General features: G+C 44.4%; 3 protein-coding genes across 10 annotated transcripts in view; 2 read left to right on the top strand and 1 right to left on the bottom strand.

Moving 5' to 3' along the window:
- The first annotated feature begins 697 nt into the window (after positions 1-697).
- On the top strand, positions 698-2,236 carry SLC10A4 (solute carrier family 10 member 4). Its single transcript, XM_065736128.1, has 3 exons — positions 698-1,077; positions 1,208-1,418; positions 1,554-2,236. The coding sequence occupies exons 1-3, from the start codon at positions 698-700 to the stop codon at positions 2,067-2,069; spliced, it is 1,107 nt and encodes a 368-aa protein (XP_065592200.1). The 3' UTR covers positions 2,070-2,236.
- A 380-nt stretch (positions 2,237-2,616) lies between these two features.
- ZAR1 (zygote arrest 1) lies at positions 2,617-3,894 on the top strand. The gene is made up of 4 exons (XM_065736127.1): positions 2,617-3,348; positions 3,417-3,509; positions 3,573-3,647; positions 3,715-3,894. Exons 1-4 carry the CDS (start codon positions 2,617-2,619, stop codon positions 3,856-3,858), a joined length of 1,044 nt encoding a protein of 347 aa, XP_065592199.1. The 3' UTR covers positions 3,859-3,894.
- Positions 3,895-6,145: 2,251 nt separating this feature from the next.
- The window catches only part of FRYL (FRY like transcription coactivator), a 152,277-nt gene continuing 138,693 nt past the window's right edge, over positions 6,146-19,729 (bottom strand). For 6 of the 8 annotated variants that reach the window (XM_065737049.1, XM_065737048.1, XM_065737043.1 and 3 more), the window contains 6 exons: positions 17,739-17,837; positions 14,168-14,236; positions 11,137-11,154; positions 10,111-10,221; positions 8,840-9,036; positions 6,146-8,453 (listed from right to left, as the gene is read on the bottom strand). In XM_065737049.1, the coding sequence (XP_065593121.1) occupies positions 8,195-8,453; positions 8,840-9,036; positions 10,111-10,221; positions 11,137-11,154; positions 14,168-14,236; positions 17,739-17,837 (753 nt within the window). In that variant the 3' untranslated portion in view covers positions 6,146-8,194. The remainder of the gene's footprint in view (positions 8,454-8,839; positions 9,037-10,110; positions 10,222-11,136; positions 11,155-14,167; positions 14,237-17,738; positions 17,838-19,729) is intronic. The other 2 variants (XM_065737045.1, XM_065737047.1) reach the window with 1 other exon arrangement.

Raw genomic sequence — 19,729 nt, 5'->3', positions numbered from 1 at the left:
TGGGATGAGCTGCCGCACCGCGCCTGCAAGCCTCGGCAGCCGGGAACCGCGGGGCATCGCAGCACGGGGACGGTGCGATAAAGGGACTGGCACTGGCCGTGTGAGGGACGTAACGCTTGAAGCACATTCCAGACAGAGGAAACACAGAGTTTGGAGCATTCAGCCCAAGAAAGCCAACCTGGCCCCGCGCTCCCTCGGCCAGCAGCACGGAGCACAGAACACGAATGAATGAGCCGCACAGAGCGGGGTCCCATCGGGCTGTCCAGCGCCGATGACTCATCCCGTGCCGTCCTTCATTTAACGGCAAGGAAACGAGCACGGACGGAGCAGCACTTAAACCGGCGTCGCCCGGCACGGCGCAGTCCCTGTGGCTCTGCCCCACCGGGACACCCTCAGCACACAGCAGAGCCCCAAACTCCCACCCCCATCCCACTCCTCCCTCCAGCCGAGGGTGGGGGGACTACCGCGAGCCCGGACGCCCCTGGCACGGAGCGGTGACGCTACCCCCCCAACCCCCCCGCAGCCGTCGCGGGCCCTGCCCCCGCGGGAGGAGGGCGGCGGGGCCGGGGGCGGTGCTGGCGGCCGTCGGGGCTGCGGCGAAACACCGCCCCCGAGAGCGGCGGCAGACGGCGCGGAGCTCGTTGCGGGCTGCGGGCGCCCGTCACCCCCGGGGGTCCCGCGGCCCCGCCGAGCGCCCATGGCCGGCTCGGAGCAGCCCCCGGCGGCGGGAGGCGGCCCCGACGGCGGAGCGGCGCCGGGGGCCGCCGAGGGTCTGGGGGAGCGGCCGCTGAGCCAGGGGCTGAGCGTGCTGGTCGGGCTGGCTCTGTGCGTGACCATGCTGGGGCTGGGCTGCGCCGTGGAGCTGGGGCAGCTGGGGCGGCAGCTGCGGCGGCCCGTGGGGGTGCTGCTGGCGCTGCTGGGGCAGTTCGTGGCCATGCCGCTGGTCGCCTTCCTCCTCGCCCTCGTCTTCGCGCTGGACGAGGTGGCGGCCGTGGCGGTGCTGCTGTGCGGCTGCTGCCCTGGGGGGAACCTCTCCAACCTCATGTCGGTGCTCGTCGACGGCGACATGACCCTCAGGTAGGTTCCGGGCGTCGGGACGGGACGGCGAGCGGCTCGGGGCCCCGATCCTATCGCGGGCTGGGGAGGGCGGGGTGGTCTGTCAGATCCGGCCCGGATGCGATCCGCTGTACCTTTCGCTCCCGCGCAGCATCATCATGACCGCCTCCTCCACGCTGCTGGCGCTGCTGCTGATGCCGCTGTGCCTGTGGCTGTACAGCCGGCCCTGGATCCACACGGCGCTGGTGCGGCTGCTGCCCCTGGGCGCCGTCAGCCTGACGCTGGGCAGCACGCTGCTCCCCATTGGCCTGGGGGTGCTCATCCGTTACCGGTACCCCCGCGCCGCCGATCTCCTGGTCAAGGTAAGGGAGTGGGGTGGGCACCGGGGTGGGCATCGCTGTGGTGCAGCAGTTCTGAGTACACAAAGCAAGAGCACCGGGGGCTCTCACGCTGTTAAAACTCTCAGCCTCGTGCTGTTTCTCGCTGTCTGTGGTCAGGTCTCGCTGTGGTCCCTCCTAGTGACCCTAGTGATCCTCTTCATCCTGACCGGCACCATGCTGGGGCCCGACCTGCTGGCACACATCCCCGCCTCCGTCTACGCCATCGCCGTGCTGATGCCGCTCACGGGGTATGCCCTGGGATACGGTTTGGCCACACTCTTCAGAATGCCCCCGCACTGCCGAAGAACGGTGTCTCTGGAGACAGGCTGCCAGAACGTTCAGCTCTGCACTGCCATCCTCAAGCTCACCTTCCCCCCGCAACTGGTGGGTGGCATGTACATGTTCCCCCTGCTCTACGCGCTCTTCCAGGCGGCAGAAGCGGGGCTCTTTGTGCTGGCCTACAAGGTGTACGGCAGAGACGGCCCCAAGCAGGAGATGCTGGGCGAGGAGGAGGACACAGACATCTCCTACAGGAAGCTGAAGGAAGAGGAGGTGCCCGATACCTCATATGGCACGGTGACCACTGAGGAATTTGGTGCTGCTCCCACGGAGCCGGCACAGACAGCTCTGTAGGCATGTGGTGAGGAGGCAGCCGTGGCCGCGTGCTGTTTGCTGTTGAGGTGACAGCGTGGTGCAAGCCATGCTTGTGCCGGGTGCACTCGCCCGGACTCTGTTGTTGTTCCAGCTGTTCCCGTCGTACAAAGTGACGTGTGTTTATTGCCATCACAGGTGTATTTCCTCAAAAGTATATAGAAATAAAAATAAAAAATAAAAATAAAAAGGAAAAAGCGTCACTGCGATACAACCCAATGACCGCTCATCTCCATGCAACAAGGCTCCTGTCCACCGCAGCGTGGAAGGAGAAGAGTGTCTGGAGAGGCCGAGGGGCTGGCACCTTACCACGTGTGACTCCGTAACCCCCCCTCCCCCGCCCGTAAAGCATCGCGCTGCACGTGCTCACGCAAATACACGGCGAAGCACAAAGCAAACCCGCGTGGGACCGCTCCCCTCGGCGCGGCGTCGGAGCCCCATTGCTCCATGCGGCCGCCGTCGGGGCGGAGGGAGCCGGGCCCCGCCCCGGGGGTATTTAAGGCCGCCCCCGGCCCACCGTGCCGGCGCAATGGCGGAGGACGCGATGGAGAGCTACCTGTACGCCGCATACCCGCCCTACTCGTACCGCTACCCGCCGCCCAAGGGCAAGGGAGCGGCGGGCGGCTGGCGGCCGCGGGGCGGCTACTTCCCGGGCTACGGGGAGGCGGCGGCGGCGGCCGCGGCCGAGTACTTCGATAACTACCAGCGTGCGCAGCTCAAGGCCATCCTGTCGCAGGTGAACCCCAACCTGACGCCGCGGCTCCGCAAGGCCAACACCAAGGAAGTGGGCGTGCAGGTCAACCCGCGCCAGGACGCCTCGGTGCAGTGCTCCCTCGGGCCCCGCACGCTGCTCAGGCGCCGGCCCGGCCCCGCCCCGGCGCGACCCCGCGAGGCGGCCCCGGAGCCGCAGCCGGACCAGGAGCAGGGCAGCCCGGCCACCACCAGCACCCGCGCCGTGCGCTTCCCGCGCACCATCGCCGTGTACTCGCCCGTGGCGTCCCGCCGTCTCACCGCTTTCCCCGAGGAGCCCGAGCCGCCGTCGCAGGAGCCCCAGGAACCGGCGGTCCCGGCGGCCGTCGAGGAGGAGCGGCGCGAGGCGGAGGCGGTGCGCTCCAGCTGGGAGGAACCGGGCGAGCGCGAGGCCGCCCCGCTGCAGCAGCGCGAGACCGCGGCACCGGAGGGGGCTCGGGACGGGGCAGAGCCGTCCGCCGCGCCCCAGAAGCAGGAGGCGGCCCCGGGCAAGGCCCGTCTGCGCTTCCAGGTGAGGAGCGGGACCCGGGGCGGGGGCCGGGGCCGCGAGTCGCCCACGCTGACCGCCGTCTGTGTCAGTTCTTGGAGCAGAAGTACGGCTACTACCACTGCAAGGACTGCAACATCCGCTGGGAGAGCGCCTACGTGTGGTGCGTGCAGGGCACCAACAAGGTACGTCCCGTCGCGTCGCGTCCCGCCCGGCCTCGCTCCCGCTGACCGCCCCGCGCCCCGCAGGTGTATTTCCGCCAGTTCTGCCGCACTTGCCAGAAGTCCTACAACCCGTACCGCGTGGAGGACATCACCTGCCAGGTAACGACCGGCCCCCGCGACCCCCTCCCGGCCGCTCCCGTTCCCCGCTGACGCCGCTTCCCCGCAGAGCTGCAAGCAGACGCGCTGCACCTGCCCCGTGAAGCTGCGCCACGTGGACCCCAAGCGGCCGCACCGCCAGGACCTGTGCGGGAGGTGCAAGGGGAAGCGCCTCTCCTGCGACAGCACCTTCAGCTTCAAATACATCATCTGAGGAGGAGGGGGGATGGGGATTTCCTTCGTTTAGGGCTCTTCCGGGGAACTGCGGGCTCGGCAGGTTGTTTTCTGTTGTTGTTTGGGGGTAGCTGGGAAAGCTGCGAGTAAAGGCTTAGTGGAGCCCCCGCTGGTCAGGCGAGGCTGTGCCCGATTTGGGGGTGCGTGTTGTGATTTTGGTAATTGTGATGGAAGAGCCTATGAATAATGGTTTGGAAGTTAGTGACAGTCTGGGCTGTCAAGGCTGTGTGGAGTCTCGGACAGGAATGAAGGCTGGTTACTCACCCTGCATGGGAAGCTCAGCCACTTGGGCATCAGGCAGACACCCGCGGCAGGTGGAGGGGCACATCACGAAGAGGGCCCTGGTGGTGGCAGCCAGTCACTGTGCACGTTGGTGTTCCAGGGCTCCTGCCCTGCCGTTCCTCTCTGGACACTGAGTGAGGATCACTGTGTAGAAGTCAAGCTGCTGCCAGTGTGTCTGGTCTGGCCTGGCTGACCACATGCTGCACGGGGTGGTCTTAATTCATCTCTTCGGGGCAGCTGTTGCAAACCAGCACGGGGTGGGGGGTGTTGCTCATGTTACACACATCGGGTGAGCAGAAACTTGGAGTTATTGAGAGAAGTGGCACCTCAAGGGTTCCAGGTCACCTGCATCTGCCCAGCTTCCTTCTGAGCCTGCGGGCACTGCACAATGAGCTGTGCACATGGTGGTGCTTGCTTGGGGCCACGCCTAGGTGTGGTTCTGCTGCCTTCCATCAGGGAAGGAGCGGATCCTTGCACCTTTCTGGGGTAGGGTTTGCAGCTGGAGGTGATGCACCCAGGCCATATTTCTGCTGCCAGGGTGAGGTCTTCGTAGAGATGAGTGTGTTTCAGTGGTGTTGGGCACATCAGCACACTACAGCAGTGCTGCCTGCACAGACAACTTGAGGAACCCACTACTACAGTCTGCCTCATAGCAAGGAGTTGGGTAAACAGTGGAGAAATGTCATTTCCTGAGAATGTTAATAAAGCTGTTACCTTTGAAATCAAGCATTACACTGGACTGGGCCTTGTGGAGCACTTTTTTTAAGGTGGCTTCTCTAGAGAAGGATGAACTTCCTGACCAATGTCAGGAATGACTGATGGGGGAAAGCAGTGTGCATCCGTGTGCTGCTCTCATAGAGGTCATTGTATGGTGGGGAGGCAGCTGCTGTCCTTGCCAGTAGTGAATGCCTGTTGAGGGGCAGCATTAATCCTACAGCTCCTCTAGAACAGAGGTAGCTCATCTCGCTGTCAGTTCCTGCTTTATTTTCTTTTGTCCCTTGAGCTTTGTGCAGTAACACTCCTTTGTAGTTCCGTAACTTAAATCTTTTGCATTAAGAGTATAATGTATCACCAGCAATTAATTGCTCAGTAGCTTCATTTATGCTTGCTTCACTAATTACTGTAACAGCATGGTGCATTCTAAGAATGAGCAGAGCACTACTAATTTTTCCACAGTGACACGAGTTTTGTGCCTCATCAAGTGTTAGGGCACCTAATAGTAACAGAAGCAGTTCAGTTCTTCCTTTGTGTACAGCTCTCCTCGCAAGCATGGCTTTGAGGATTACTTGCTTGTGGAGCTACCAGCAACAGCCTGAGTGAAACAGAGCACACCTGTTAGTCATTATACCCGCAGCTGCCTTGGAAGGCACACAGCTGAGCTGCAGGAGGGCTCCTTCAGTGGTGAGGTCCTGGAGAGTGGAGGAAGGGCAGTGCTGTCAATGGTGTTAGTCAGGCTTTCCTTTGTGCTGAGCTGCTTCCTAGTGCAGCAGTAGCTGTGGGTGTCACTCCTCTAATGTAAATACATTCACTGCTTCTGTTGCTTGATGGCTCAGTGCGGTTCTGCATCCTTTTCCACTTTACTACTCTGTCTTTGGTTCCTCAGTTCTTCAGAAAGAAGGGAAGCTGATGGTGTGTTTATGTTGACCTGTGTGATTACGCAAAGCAGAAAAGAGCAGAGTTGTCAGCTCTTCAAAGATATCCGGAACATGCACTGTACTTCATTTCCATGAAGAGGTGCTTTTTGTAGATTCTAGCTCTGGTTATACTGCACTCAGTATATCGGACAGCCTTTGCTACAGCTGGGTTTAGCATACCCCTGGCACCAGGTGAGACAGAGTCATCTGAGGAGTGGCAGCCTGCAAGAGGAGCAGCACTTAGTGTGGCCTGATGCCCTCTTGGAGAAGGGGCTGTGTGAGCAGCCAGGAGTGAAGGATGGGGCTCTGTAAGACAGAACAGGTGGCACAGCAGAGGTCTGGAGGAGGAAGGTATGTAGCTGAGGAAACATATGCAGAAATTCATGGAGTCTTACAAATCCTCCTAAAGGTATCAGAAGATGGCTGGAAAAATGCACTGACAAGGCATGAGGAAAAAAACAGGAATATGGGGCTCCCATTCTTCTGTAGTCAGCATTTAGCATAAGTACTTAAACTTACCCAAAAATATATGTACTTCTGGCTTGTAAAACTACACAAGATGACAGATATAATGCATTTTATTTTTACCAAAAAAAAAAGCTGGTAAAAGATGATGCAAACAAAAATGTAATGCGCCACTAAGTATTACTACTTATTCCCCTGTAAATACTTATTAAATAATGAAGAACACCATCTACAGTACCACAAAACCACCAAAATAATTCAATTTTATCAGGGTCAGGAAAAAATACAGTGATTATGGATGTGCCTTGACCGGTTACAGAGCTTGTTAGGGTAATGTAACTGCTGTCAGCAGTCCAACAGTGTGCACAGTGCCTTCAGTTAATGCGCTTCAGTATCATTAATTACATTTCTAGCGGGGTCAAAGTCCCCCAAAAAAGGCAGAGCTAAGAATTTCAATTCTACATTCTAAACTCTGGAATTAGAGCCCGTTAAAAAAAATCACAGTGGGTAAGAGATGCATATAAAAATACTGAGTGTTCCTTTCAAATCACAGGAATGGTGGGACTACATTCTGTTTTTTCTTCTTCTTTTTCATTTTTCTTTATTTTTTTAATTTTTAAATTTTTTTTTTTTTTTACAAAATGCTGTTGGTTTCAACAGAATCCAGTTTATTTTATGCTACAGCCTTTGACACGGAACTAGAAGAATATTGCCTGTTTGCACAGTTTGGTAGGCAGTCCTTTTTTCTGTATAGTCCCAATTCCTTAGGCTTAAGTTGAGCTATGTATGTGCATTCAGACTCGGTTTGAACCCTGCAGGCTACTCAGACTGCAAGTCGTGTATGTGACTACCCATAGTGAGAACTTCCCTTCCCCTCATCTTTATACACCTAATGTCTTAACAGTGCATTGCACAAATTTACAAGAAAAATACTGGTTTTGCACTATACAGTTTCTAGAATATATACAGAATAAAATAAGTTAACTTCTAATGAGAATTGCTGATGGGCAGCATATATCTTTAATATACATTTTAAAGTCTCTGCAGGCAGCTACTTTTTGGTTAGTTGTTATCAATACTTGTAACGTAAGCACTGATCAGAGAACTGAGCAGCATTCCAATAAAGTTAACAGATATATTATTTCTTTTAGAAACACTGGGAAATCCCAGTTTAAAATATTATTAAATGTCCTAACATTTACACGCTATGAGGATTAGATCTAATAAAATAAAATTTCTTCAAAAATAATCTTGCAGCTCTTTTAAGCATGCTCTGAGACCTCATTTAACAATCACCCATACCTCCAAAAAACAGCTGTCACGTAGCCATACATACCAACTCACACACATCGTTTCCTTGTTACAACAGAGTAAAACACTGAGAAGTCAATGGTTTTTGCAGTCAGAAGCTGTTCTACTCATACTTGACCGCACGCTCTCCACGATGCTGCTGAGTGTTAGGTATCAGTTGATGATTATATCTACTGATGCTGGAAAGCCAGGGAGCCTTGCAGGTCTTCAGCCAAAATAAGCCAGCCTTGATTTTAGCCTCATCCCACCTGCAGTATTGGTTCGACATTTAGAGGCTGTTACTGCAAACACCACGTATAGTTCTGTTACAACAGAAAATAATGCATATGTATGCATTACATGTAAGCCCTTTTCCTTTCATGTAGGTTTTATACATATACTTAGTTAAAAAAATACTACTGCCACACAGCTACTGTGTAGAAAGAGCAGTTAAGTAAGATGCTAACTTTAATTTTCAGACTTTTTTTTTTAACTTCTGAAGAAATAAGTTTTTGCTGTGATGAAACTGGGTCATTTGCCAGGATTGCTGGACAGTTTCTTTTTTGTGTTTGTTTTTTTAATGAAAGGTGCTCAATAATAGTCTGAAGCATCTTCAGTATCAGTTCTCTTCTAAATGACAGCCGTTCAGAATCCAGTGCTCACAAGACTGACTCCTGGTTTGATTTTCCCTAGAAGGTGATAGGATTGCACCATGCGTAGAGACTCTCGAATTTCTAGATTAAGTTCCATCAGCTTTGAGCTGGCCTCAGACATATCCTGGTTGGAGCCTACGACTGCAAAGCTCCCAGTCTGACCAAGTGTCTGATGACGGAAATATATGTGCAGCAGTGTTTGGATTGGGTCATCTTCTGAACTGCCAAAGATGTCGTGGGGCCAAATGGATCTGTGAACAAACAATTTGTATTCAGACATTAAAAAAAGTAATAAATACAAATAAAAATAATAAAAAGTAATATTTATAAGTGTTCTTAAAACAGAGAACTGAACAAAAGGTATGGAAATGCAATAGGAATGTTTTTTCTGTAGCATCCTTAACAGTATGATTTTTCACAGCCAAATTCTAAAGAGTAAGTATTACTACAGTTACTTTTTTTTACCGTCAAAAAATGCCTGAGCATGCAATAATTAATCAACTATGCTTGTCTTTTTCAGTAAGAATATCTAGCAATAACTGAAAAAATTGGAATAGTGCCTATTCCTGCCTTTAAATTTAAACAGCCCATTCCATTAGCAAACTCAGGCCTGAAAGCACAATCCTTATGTGCTCACCTGAAAGCCTTGACCTGTGCTACAGCTGACACAAACTCCTTGCTTCTCAGGGCTTCAATGAGAGAGTGAATTGCTGTTTCTGTGCTAGCCTGGGAAGCTTCTGCAATTTCAGTTTCCTCGATACCACTGTCAGATGCAGCCTCAGCCTCTTTCAGACAACTCTCCAGAAGAGCAAGTTCCTCAGACATGTTTATGACCTAAAAGACCAAAAAATAAGTTTTTCTTGTTTAAATGCATTTTTAGCTAAATTAAGCTGCAGCTGATCACACACATACATTTTTCCTCCTTGGTACAATCCTAGATAAGACAAAGTAATCCAACTATTTGCTTCAGTTCCTTATACATACAGGCAGTTTAATGGCCCAAGTACATATATCAGGTATTTCAGCTTTCCCCTGTGAAACTTCCCATCTTTGTCAGTTCTTTACTTTAGACTTGAGAATTCAGGCTGCTGTGATGCTGACCTTCCATATCAGTCTGCATACAAAATGAACTCACTTATTTGCAGCCCCTACAAAAATCTGGAGATCTAAGTGAGTAACACGCATCATTTTTTCCTAAACCAAAGACTTCCCACTCCTCTTTTTTGTTTTCCTCTCCGCTACATCAAGCAATACTTTTTTCCTTTTCAAAATGCTGCCTCTATTGCATTACAGTCCCGGTGGGAGAATGTTGAAGAGACATTATTAACAGCAAAACTCATTCAGATAAACTTGATTAAGATCTTGTACCACGGTGCACAGCTGAATGACGCATTTTGCTTCTAAAGTTTACACCTCAAAATCAGCCACAAGACATCTAGAATGCATTACTAACTCTGTGTAGGCTGGGACAAGGTTTGCAGTGAAACTGAATGGTGGCTGGCGTGCTGCAGTGAAGTGCCTGGCAGGTAGGTGGTCACTGTGCTCCTAACAGGAAGCACTGGGGTGATGGAAAAGAGCTTCATCACAGAACTCTGCTGGCTGAATTCGATGTAGCTTGATTAGAATACAAGTGTGCTGCTGAAATATTTAGAGTCCTCATCACTGGACTCCTGCATTCTTGTCTAAGAGCTTTCAAGTCGTGCAATTATCAGTGTTGAGTTTTGTACATCTCAGAAAATTCCTGCAAGTTCTACTTAGACCTTTTATTAATTGGCTACAGAGCAGCTGGCACCCTCCTGCAGTTTTTAAAAAGACGTCCTGCTGAAAAACACGCTACCAAAATGTATTCAAAATGACTTGGCTTCCAAATGTCAACAGTAAGTAGCTAAATGGCATGATTTTCATTACCTCTGCTTCTTTTTTGATTGTGTTTACTTGGCTGATAAGTTTGCAGTAGGCTTGGAACAGAAGCAGCAATTGGAAATGCAACTTGTATAGCCTCCGACATAACTCCAGTTCCTACAAATGTAAACAGTGTTGTTATATTCACAAAGTGCAGAGCATGTACTATCCCATACAAGAAACAAATGACAACTTCAATATAGAACGCACAGAAAGTAAAAGTAGTTATTTGGTTACTGATGAAAATGCCAAAAAGATTTGCAAGCTAATGTAGCGAGAAGCTAATGAAAAGCAAATGAAAGCTTCATTCAGTTCTGGATTTATAGGTAGACTCTTTCACACAGGTTAAGAGTTCACATTTTAATAAGAAGTAACATTTCTAAAAGATAGAAAAAAGAGTGATTCTGATTGCATTCTAAAATGTCATGTTCCCAGACAGAATATCATGGATCGTTTGCTCGTATTGTTGATATTTTATTGCTCTGAATTCAAGAACTAATATAAAAAAAATATAGTTGTGATTGGTAAGTACACCATTTTTCATTACCACTAATATAAATACGTAAACATAGTATATAACCTGGTCTTCAGCTTGTAACTGCCTTACTGAATAAGAGGAAAATAACTCCATTCTTGAATGTAAGAATAATGTTTCCTTTGTTAAAGGTAGCTGTTTCTGTTTTAGAAAATAAATAATCTTAAAGAAATGAAACAGCAGCATTAACTTGTGCACTGTCTTGTTTCCATTTTTATGCTTCTAAAACTATTCAAGGTGCAGACAGTGCTAATACAGCGAGACGTGAGAGCTAATTCTAATGAAATAATCTTCTAAAGGTTCTACTTACTACAGGATTCTGTTATCTACAAAGAACCAACAGTTCAGTGGGTTAGATGATGTAGAAATGAAGCACACAGCATTTTTGTAATAGTCTATGACAAGACAGCACTATGTCACAAATGGATGAGACGGATGGAGACCAGCTCGTTGGCTGGCATGGTTAAGTATTCGATAAATCAAGAACCATCACTTACTGCTAGAATTTCCATTTGCTAAGCAAGAAGATGAGCAGGTCACAAAAATACAAAGAAAGAAAAAAGATCAAGAATTAGTGCAGGAAATCATTTTAATTAGGGTAAAAAGATGTCCCAGGTAAAATGGAGGATGAAATACAAGTAACGTGCTCCAAATATACCCTGAATGGAAAAAAAAAATTAATAGATTGAGGTTGAATTACTGCACACTTGCTGTTGTAATTACCAGTATAATACACTGAATTTTTGTCCCACAACATGAGTAACATAGTTCCCCTTACAACCGTGCCTGGTCTTTTGAATTTAGAAATTCAAAGCAAGGTCTGAAACATCCAAATAATCTGTACAATGCTTCTTACTTTTCTGTTTAAGCAGATAAGTCTTTTTAAAATTTGAAGTGTGTGTGGATTCTGATTTTTTTTTTTATTTAAGAATTTTTATTAGGAAATTCTTTTTGCTAAACTCAGTTCTCAACACCTTATTGTGACAGTTTTGTGATTTTACTGCACTTTTTTTTTTTCCCCTCCCAGCAGTGTTTGAGGGAGAGAGACAGGGAGAAAAAAAACAACAGTAAATACATTCCTCACACTATGTAAGAAGCTTCTGTGTTTTGTAAAGCACTGTACTGATGACGTTTAAGCCACGTTCAAAGGACATGTGTGTATGAAGATGGAACCAGCATTTGATTCTAACAGGCAGAAGCAGTTAAGAGTTATTAAGCACACAGCTATATACTTGGTGTGTAATAAACCATACACCGTATGCTTAATGGACTGTAAATATTGAGTAGTTTTATACTGTACTTGGTGCTATTATATACATAGTACAAATATATAAGCAAAAGCTTCCAATGCACTGTACATCAAAAATTACAAGACAAGATCTTGAACCACCCAAGTTGACAAGAATTATTCCAATGGAGCACAGAGATTCAGATTTTGAGAAATGGCAGTCAATTTATTTCAGAATTAATCACCAAGTCCCAGTGTTGTTTAAGCCAACTTGTTATTGCTATGAGCCATAAATACTCCTCCCCTAATCATACTTTGATAGTTGTCCTAAAAATTCAAGAGAGATTTTTCTTTAAGAATAGCACTAAGCTGCTTCAGACTTCCATATAATACTTGTCTGCTTGGCAAAATTATCTTGTTTTTCTTACCTGCCAGTCCTGTATAAACAGTGTAGCCTGAATCTAGATGCTCTGTATCAGGCTTGCATGTAAGTACTAACAGCAATAACTCAATAATTATATTTACTTGCAAGTCTACTGGTAATGCATGAGCCAGAACAGAATTAATCTCACTATTCCTTAGCTGCATCGATCACAGAGCTTAAAATTGGTAAGAAATGGAAGCAGCCTTGCAGCCTTGTGTTTCTGCACAAGAAAGCACTTAGGTCTTTTTAGCATTTACTGGTTGACTGGATAGACATAGCCTGCAGTGCAAGGAACACACAAACACATATACACAAAATGCTGCCAGCCTGCTTTGTAAGCTAGAACTGAAACAAGCAGAGCAGGTCTCCACAATCAGTATCAGCTGGCCACACAGCTCCTGTTCTGAGGTTGTCTTTAAACACAGCTGAACTGGAAAGGAGCAAATAAAACTGCCTCGCTCTGTCTGGTGCATTCTCTCTGCACGAGCTAAACAAAAGCCTGCTTTCCCAACATTTCTTAGTTTGTCTAGCTATATAATGGGAATAGTAATATTTCCTTCCATGGTAATGCCCTAACAGTTTCTTAGTGTACATAAAGCAGGATTCCAAAAATGGACTGGAATACACAGATGCTGCTTTTTAAATCAATACATCGAACATTTGGTGTATTGTAGTACTATGGTGTTACAGAGGGCCAGTCACTACATGAAGATGTAAACCAAGCATAAAATATACCAGATTTTGTGTTTGTAGGAAAAGCAAAAATCCTCGCAAGAGGCAGCTAGTGTGTGGTAATGACATTTTGCTTTAGCCACGTTAAACGTTTCTAAAATATTCAACTTTGATGCAGTAATATAAACACATTTCAGTACTCTAAAAAACTAATATACATTTTGTGACTGGACTTAAACAGATTGTATATAAAGTATATATGAGACTAAATGTAAAGTAAGGAAGAAACAGTTAATGCAGACGGTAGAAATTTCTGTTGCTAAACACCACCTTTTCAGCAGAAAAAACATTACCAGGTATATCAAGGAATAAGAGTTCCAATTGAACAGAAGGAATAAAATCCCTCCTCCTTTGGCCTGATTTCTGTCAAAATGTCATTGTGAAAATGTGAGAAAGTGCTACCTGCAGTTCTTCTTTTTTACGTTTCATTTTCTTACGGCAGGACTCAAAATGGCAGATTCCTTGTACCTATAATGGTAGGTTTTGGATCTGCTTTTTTAAATTCTGCAGCATCAATATTATGCAGTTACAGTGTTTTGAAAACCATCCTAGTCCACTTGAGGAAAGATATCACTTATATAGCAGTTAGTAATATTAAACAGAGACAGTGTCATGCAAATGCATACAGAATATCAAACTGATCTTAATAGGTTACTTCCCCTGTTGTCATTAGATAATACTTAGACGTGTTTCATAGAATATTTGCCATACTGCCACTTCACTCCCTGTTCCATCCTACCCAAATGATGGCTCCAAAAAAGTCATACATATTTACATAACATTAATTATAGAGATTTTTGTCCAGACAGTTTATCTGTGCATATAAGCAGAATGCTGATCTTTATTCTTCTAGAAACAGCTGCATAAAAGTGGACTTACTGGTACAAAGATGGTATCTGGTCTGCTTATCTACTCAGTGTTATTAAGCCTAGAACCCAAGACTGGTTGCAAGCTTTTATTAAAAAGAGCCCATTTTATTAGACCACCACATCATAAGAAACTGAGTTTCCAGAAGATCGCGTGATAACTGAAATGAAAAGCTTTTCATATGTTTTTAATCTCTCTTGAAAATATTGGGAGTTTTTGTCCAACAGATCTGCTTTTAAATCTCATATCCAGAGACTTATAAATGAGATGTACCTACCTGGGCATCTGTGTTAGTGCCATGAATGCCATCATCAGTACCAAATGTTCTTTTGCAGTCAGCTAACCACTGAAAAATAAACACAAACAAGTTTAAACATCATCTGAAATAGAGCAAACTGAAAACTGTGGTAAAACTACTTCAGACATTTCAGTAAATCTTTTACATCCTTAGGCTATGTAAGAAATCGTGATATGAAATCCATTGTTTACCAGTGTACAGCATCATTTATTGTATCCCTTCTGTTGCAAATTTCATGTAGCTTCGTTATCCCAGATGGAGATAACACACTTCAGTCCAAATAATAGCATGACTGCATTTGGGTATTGTTACAGGGAGACACAAGGGGAGGGGACAGAAAAATGACCTTCATTATATGAGTTTGTATTTTCTCTTTACTTGTTGCACAAGGTTTACACCACCATGTTTTCTTAGCACTTCAAACCTACCAATCATTCAAATCGTGGAAGAGGAGGAAGTCTGTTTTATTTGAGCCACAGCTCAAATATAAAAAATAAAAGTTCCTGTGTAACTAGATGTACGTGCAGATCTACTGTGAGGAACAAAGAAGTCCAAAATCTTCAGTGGGAATTTAGTATCACCCCTGGTTGGTACCAGCCAGAGAGACGAAGCATTCTCACGTTACACCATGCAAACACAGACTCCACCCTCTTCCATAAATACAGCACTTGTATTTAACTCCAGTTCCTATAGCGCATAACAGATTTATTATTTTGAGTGGGTAATCTCTTTTTTAACCCTTAAAAAAGCGTGGAAATTTTGAAGTATTAATATAAAGCATTTGTGGAATCAGATGGGCTCTTTTTGCATAATGTGACCTGGTGATCTCATCTACAGAATGCTCAGCATGTTCTTCTGTACAGTGAAAACAGCAGCAAGCATGAGGTAATTTGGGTATTACTGAAATAGCAACACGTCATGTTGAGATGCAGAGTGCAGATTATCTTCTGAAATGAAGAACAGGCTCTGTACATCCATGAAAGAATAATATAGCATACCGAGTGCTTTATATCATAAGTCTCACAGGAAGTCTCAGTGACCTTTTTCTAACCTTTGTCTGATGTAAGAAAAAGAAAAATGTGATTTCCCATCTGCTCAATTTAATAAAGGTTACTTAGTGAATTAACCAGGCCTGTGTGCTTATCAGGAGGAGAAATGGAATTCTCTAAACACTGCGGTGTCAGCTTCAATTAGTGACATGGATACCGACATACACAGCAAATCTGATTTTTCTTTTTATCTGACAGCATTCATCGGCAATAATGGAATAGGTTTGCACTGGAACAAACAGCAACAAAAACTGGAAGCTTGCAGATGTTTTCACATGCTCTCCTTTTAAAAATTCTTTAAATCTTAAACAACTTCGAAGAAAGAGTGTGCCTACAATTTTATGCAATACATATAACATTATATTTTGTATTACATGTGTGTGATTCAGTATCTTGGTCCCTAGTATATAAGGGAAGTCAAAAGCAGCTTCCTTGCAAGAGAACAGAACAGTGGCTCCAAAAGCCTGAGAAAATTATCAATAAAAAATTTTGCAAAGAATATACGTTCAGCACTGCAGAAAGGCCTAAACTTTCTCTTTGAGAACAGGAACAGATTCTGTGGTAAAATACGTGTATATATTTACTTACAAACAAATTGTTTTTCCCTAGGTATTCCCTACAAAGATGTAGGGTGAAAAATGTAAGACAGGGATGTTTGTGATTGTCCTTGGTCACAGCGTAGGTTGGTTTGTCCGATTACCCCTAAAACAGACATCCCTCAAAAATCCTATAGTACAGATACCTGTTTCTTTATTTCAGTGCACAGTTTCAAGCAACTGCAACCCTGTTTTGAATTTGATCAATGTGAACAGGAATGCCACTACTGTACACAGCACCGACAGTGACAAACAGCATCTATTTATTAGGGTAAATTCTAAGTAACAATTTTTAATTGAGGATAATTTACAGATTTTTCCAGTGGTTAATTCTAGAGGATACTAGAAGTGAATGGTGCTTATTGGAGTACTTGTTAATTTGTATTTATTAGATTAGACAATATCCTAATGAACTCTGTTCATTTTCTGCATGTTTCTAAGAAAAAAGTGAGGTCTGCAACAAGCTTATTATGTATTTTGCTTTCAGACTGAACAGGATACATGTAATTATTGGTTGCAGTAACAGAACAAAAAGATGTGACTTCAAGAAGTTTCTTCCTGTCATTCCCTATATTCTGTTCAATGGGATAGAGAAAACCAGTGAAATATTATCTGAAAATTAGATTCTTAAGTCTACTCGTACTGTGCAATACACACAAAAACAGAGGACTGAGAGCCAAAGAAATACACCTCCCTCCTTAGTACCACTTCATTCTCTTTATGAATTATTAAAGAAAAATAAAAGCTGTCAAGATGCTCTCAGTTATTTCACAGTTCCATTGACCCAGAGAAACCTTCTTACTGCTCCAGTCATTCACAAATGCTGTGGCAGAAGACAGGCTGACCACAGGAACATTACTAGACACCCTTCTGACAGTTTCTCTTCAGGAAAGAAAAACAACACTCTTTCACTATGATATAATGAAAGAGACCACCCAACTGATATCCAAAGTAAAATAATAATGCAAACAAACTCATAATATCCTGCATGGATTTATATCTGTATGACATGTCACAGAGGAAGAATAGTTAAAAATAAGTTAAGCAAGTTCTTAGCCATTTGAAAGGGATACAGTTTTATATACCAAACACTGTATCTTCTGCAGGCTAAATGAGTATGTACAGGGCAAATCTCCAATTTCTGGATGGTTACTACTCAAACCATATCCACACACCTCAGCATCTCTCTACTCTGCTTCAATCTTTTTGTCTGACCCTGGGGAAAATCAGTTATTCTCTCTGTGCCCCAGTTTTGCTCTCTAAAATGAAGAATAAAATACATAGTTTTCTTACAGTACTGATGATAGCATTGTGCGTTGGAGATTGTCAGACATTAAATATTATCTCCAATAAGGTAATGTTGGTCATTAGATGAATGCTTTGTTTCTGATTAAACCTAAATGACAAGATTATATTAGACCTCATGAATTAGTTTCTGAAAAAAATTGTTATTAGCTACACAGCAGGACAAAAAATTCATCATCTCTTCTGCAGAAATACTGGTTTGCGTCCTAAAAACAGGTTACCTACAGTGCTATGTAGCATTCATTAGCCTTGGTTCTGAGGAAGCTACATTTCCACCAAAAAGTGGACAGCTATTATACTAAACAGATCAGCTGCCAGCAAACTTTGAAAGGCAGAGGCCATCATTTCTTAATAAATTCAGTGCAACTCAGAAACATGGAAACTTGTCTTGCAAAATACAGCTCTACCAAGATACCACAGCTTAAATCCATTATTTTTTTCACATCACCCAAACTAGTCTGTGTGGCCACCACCACTGCCTGATAGGATGTTGGGATCAGTAATACATTCCTTCAGACATATCTTTAACTTTCCTAACGATCATTTTCACTCTCCAGGAAAAGTCTCATATAGTTGATTTGAAATATAACACACACTCACCTGTTCTGCAGCCTCTCTTTTGACATTATAGGTATCCAAATGTTCCTGGAGTTCTAGGACACTGAACTTTAATGTTTCCAGCAGGCCACAAGACATAAGCTGAAAGATAAAAACAGTCAGATAGTATCCAACCATAATCTACGTAGTCCAATGACTGCAAAACTCTGGCACGGGGAATGACAGTGACTGAGCATCCCAGTTACTCAGGCACGCGTGGGAACAATTTGAAATAAAATCTGAATCAAATGTCTGCCTTGCATGGATGAGTAGACACCACAGAGAGAAAGATTGGTACGTGAATGTTACTTCAGAGTAGCCATTCTCTCCTAGTGAAAATTAATCTGATAACAAGTAGGTCCACTTCCATTAAATTATTTGGGATGAGAAGATTTATCTGTACAATAATATCTGCCAGTGTTAACAACACCAGTACGTGTACATGCATGAATATACATATACTGGTATGTTTGCGTGTACTGCTATATATGTATATATTCTTTTGCATACAGCATTATATAGATAGATACATACATATATAAATCTATGCATATTTACACACTCTAGTTGTTCTAACTGTGCTCCAGTTTATCTCTTATTGTGGCTTCTTATTCAAAATAAATGTCCTTTCTAGATAAATTTATACTGCTTTTAAAGTGATGTAAGTTAAACAAAAAACATTATACATGGTTCTCTTGAACTGCACTGTCCATATTGTGCTTTTTTAATTCCCATATTCCAACGCAGGAACAAAAGAGCAGAGATGCCCATCAGCAACAAGGAAAAAAGCAGGTCAAGAGAGGAGCCTCATACTGGGTCAGGCCAAAGTCCAAGCTATCTCAGTTTCCCATCTGATATTGCTTAAGGAAAGGCAAAACAGGACAAGTACATAGAGATTTATTTGCTTTTTTGTTCCTGAATGCACTGTTTGTCTCTGTCAATGTGTTGCTTCGCATATGAAAAATCTATGCAGGGATATTTCTTTCACAAGGGTTTGTTGCTTTCTGAAAACATGCATACCTCTTTGGTCCTGGTATGCTTTCTAAGTCACTACTAGCTTAATTCAAATGTCTTTAATTTTAAATAAGACAAAAACGCTACAATTCCTCCTTCTTTATCATGATAATGAGCACTTATGTACAGCTAACAGATTATCTCCCAAATAGCTGAAAAATCTTAGTCTGCATATTCATATCTTATATGGAAACCATTCCACACATCTCATAATCCCTGTTACTTCTCTTGGAACTGTTTCCAGTTCAACTGTATATTCTTTGAGTGCAATGAACCAAAACTACCCACAAAGTTCACAACGTGGGTCTATTGAGATATGTACATTAGCTTAATGATGCATTCCGATTTTGTTATCTCTTTTTGTTCTAGCAGCTTGCTTGATTTTTTTTTTTACTGCCCCTAACCACTGAGTTGATTTCTAATATCAATATTTATTACATCCCAAGATTTCAACTTGTACAACAACAAACAACTCAGTGCCTTCATTATATAGTTGTAGTTTCTTCATGCATGATAGACTAAATACATAGACGAACATAATTTAAGAAGGCCAAGATGGTAAGCGGTCATCCTTTTTCTTCAAGTCTTTGTCCAAAGACCACAGAATAAATACAAACAGGCGAGGAAGTTAAAGAACAGCAAGGGAATCTAAGTGATATCTGCTAAGTTCATTCACTGTTAAAATTGGAGGGCTTTTTTGTTTCTTTTTTTTCTGAAGAAAATGCATTTCATGGTTGCATTTTCAAATGTTCATTATTTGTACCAGTCACCCACATTTTTAATTCCTTTGTGATTTCATTCACAAAAAAGGGTTGTTTTTTTTAACATCTCACAATTATTCAGATAACATTTCAATTAGTGAAACGAGCACAATCTTTTAAAAGGCAAGAATTAACACAATTTATTCAAACCTTTGAAAGCCTTCCTCAGGCATTGCTATTTTCCAAGTGTTTCATCATCATTTTGTATCTTACACAATG

This window comes from Cyrtonyx montezumae, unplaced genomic scaffold, assembly GCF_038088225.1.
Source record: "Cyrtonyx montezumae isolate F1298 unplaced genomic scaffold, pur_monq_1.0 scaffold_2, whole genome shotgun sequence".
NCBI lineage: Eukaryota > Metazoa > Chordata > Aves > Galliformes > Odontophoridae > Cyrtonyx > Cyrtonyx montezumae.
This window is presented reverse-complemented; position numbering and strand designations above follow the sequence as displayed.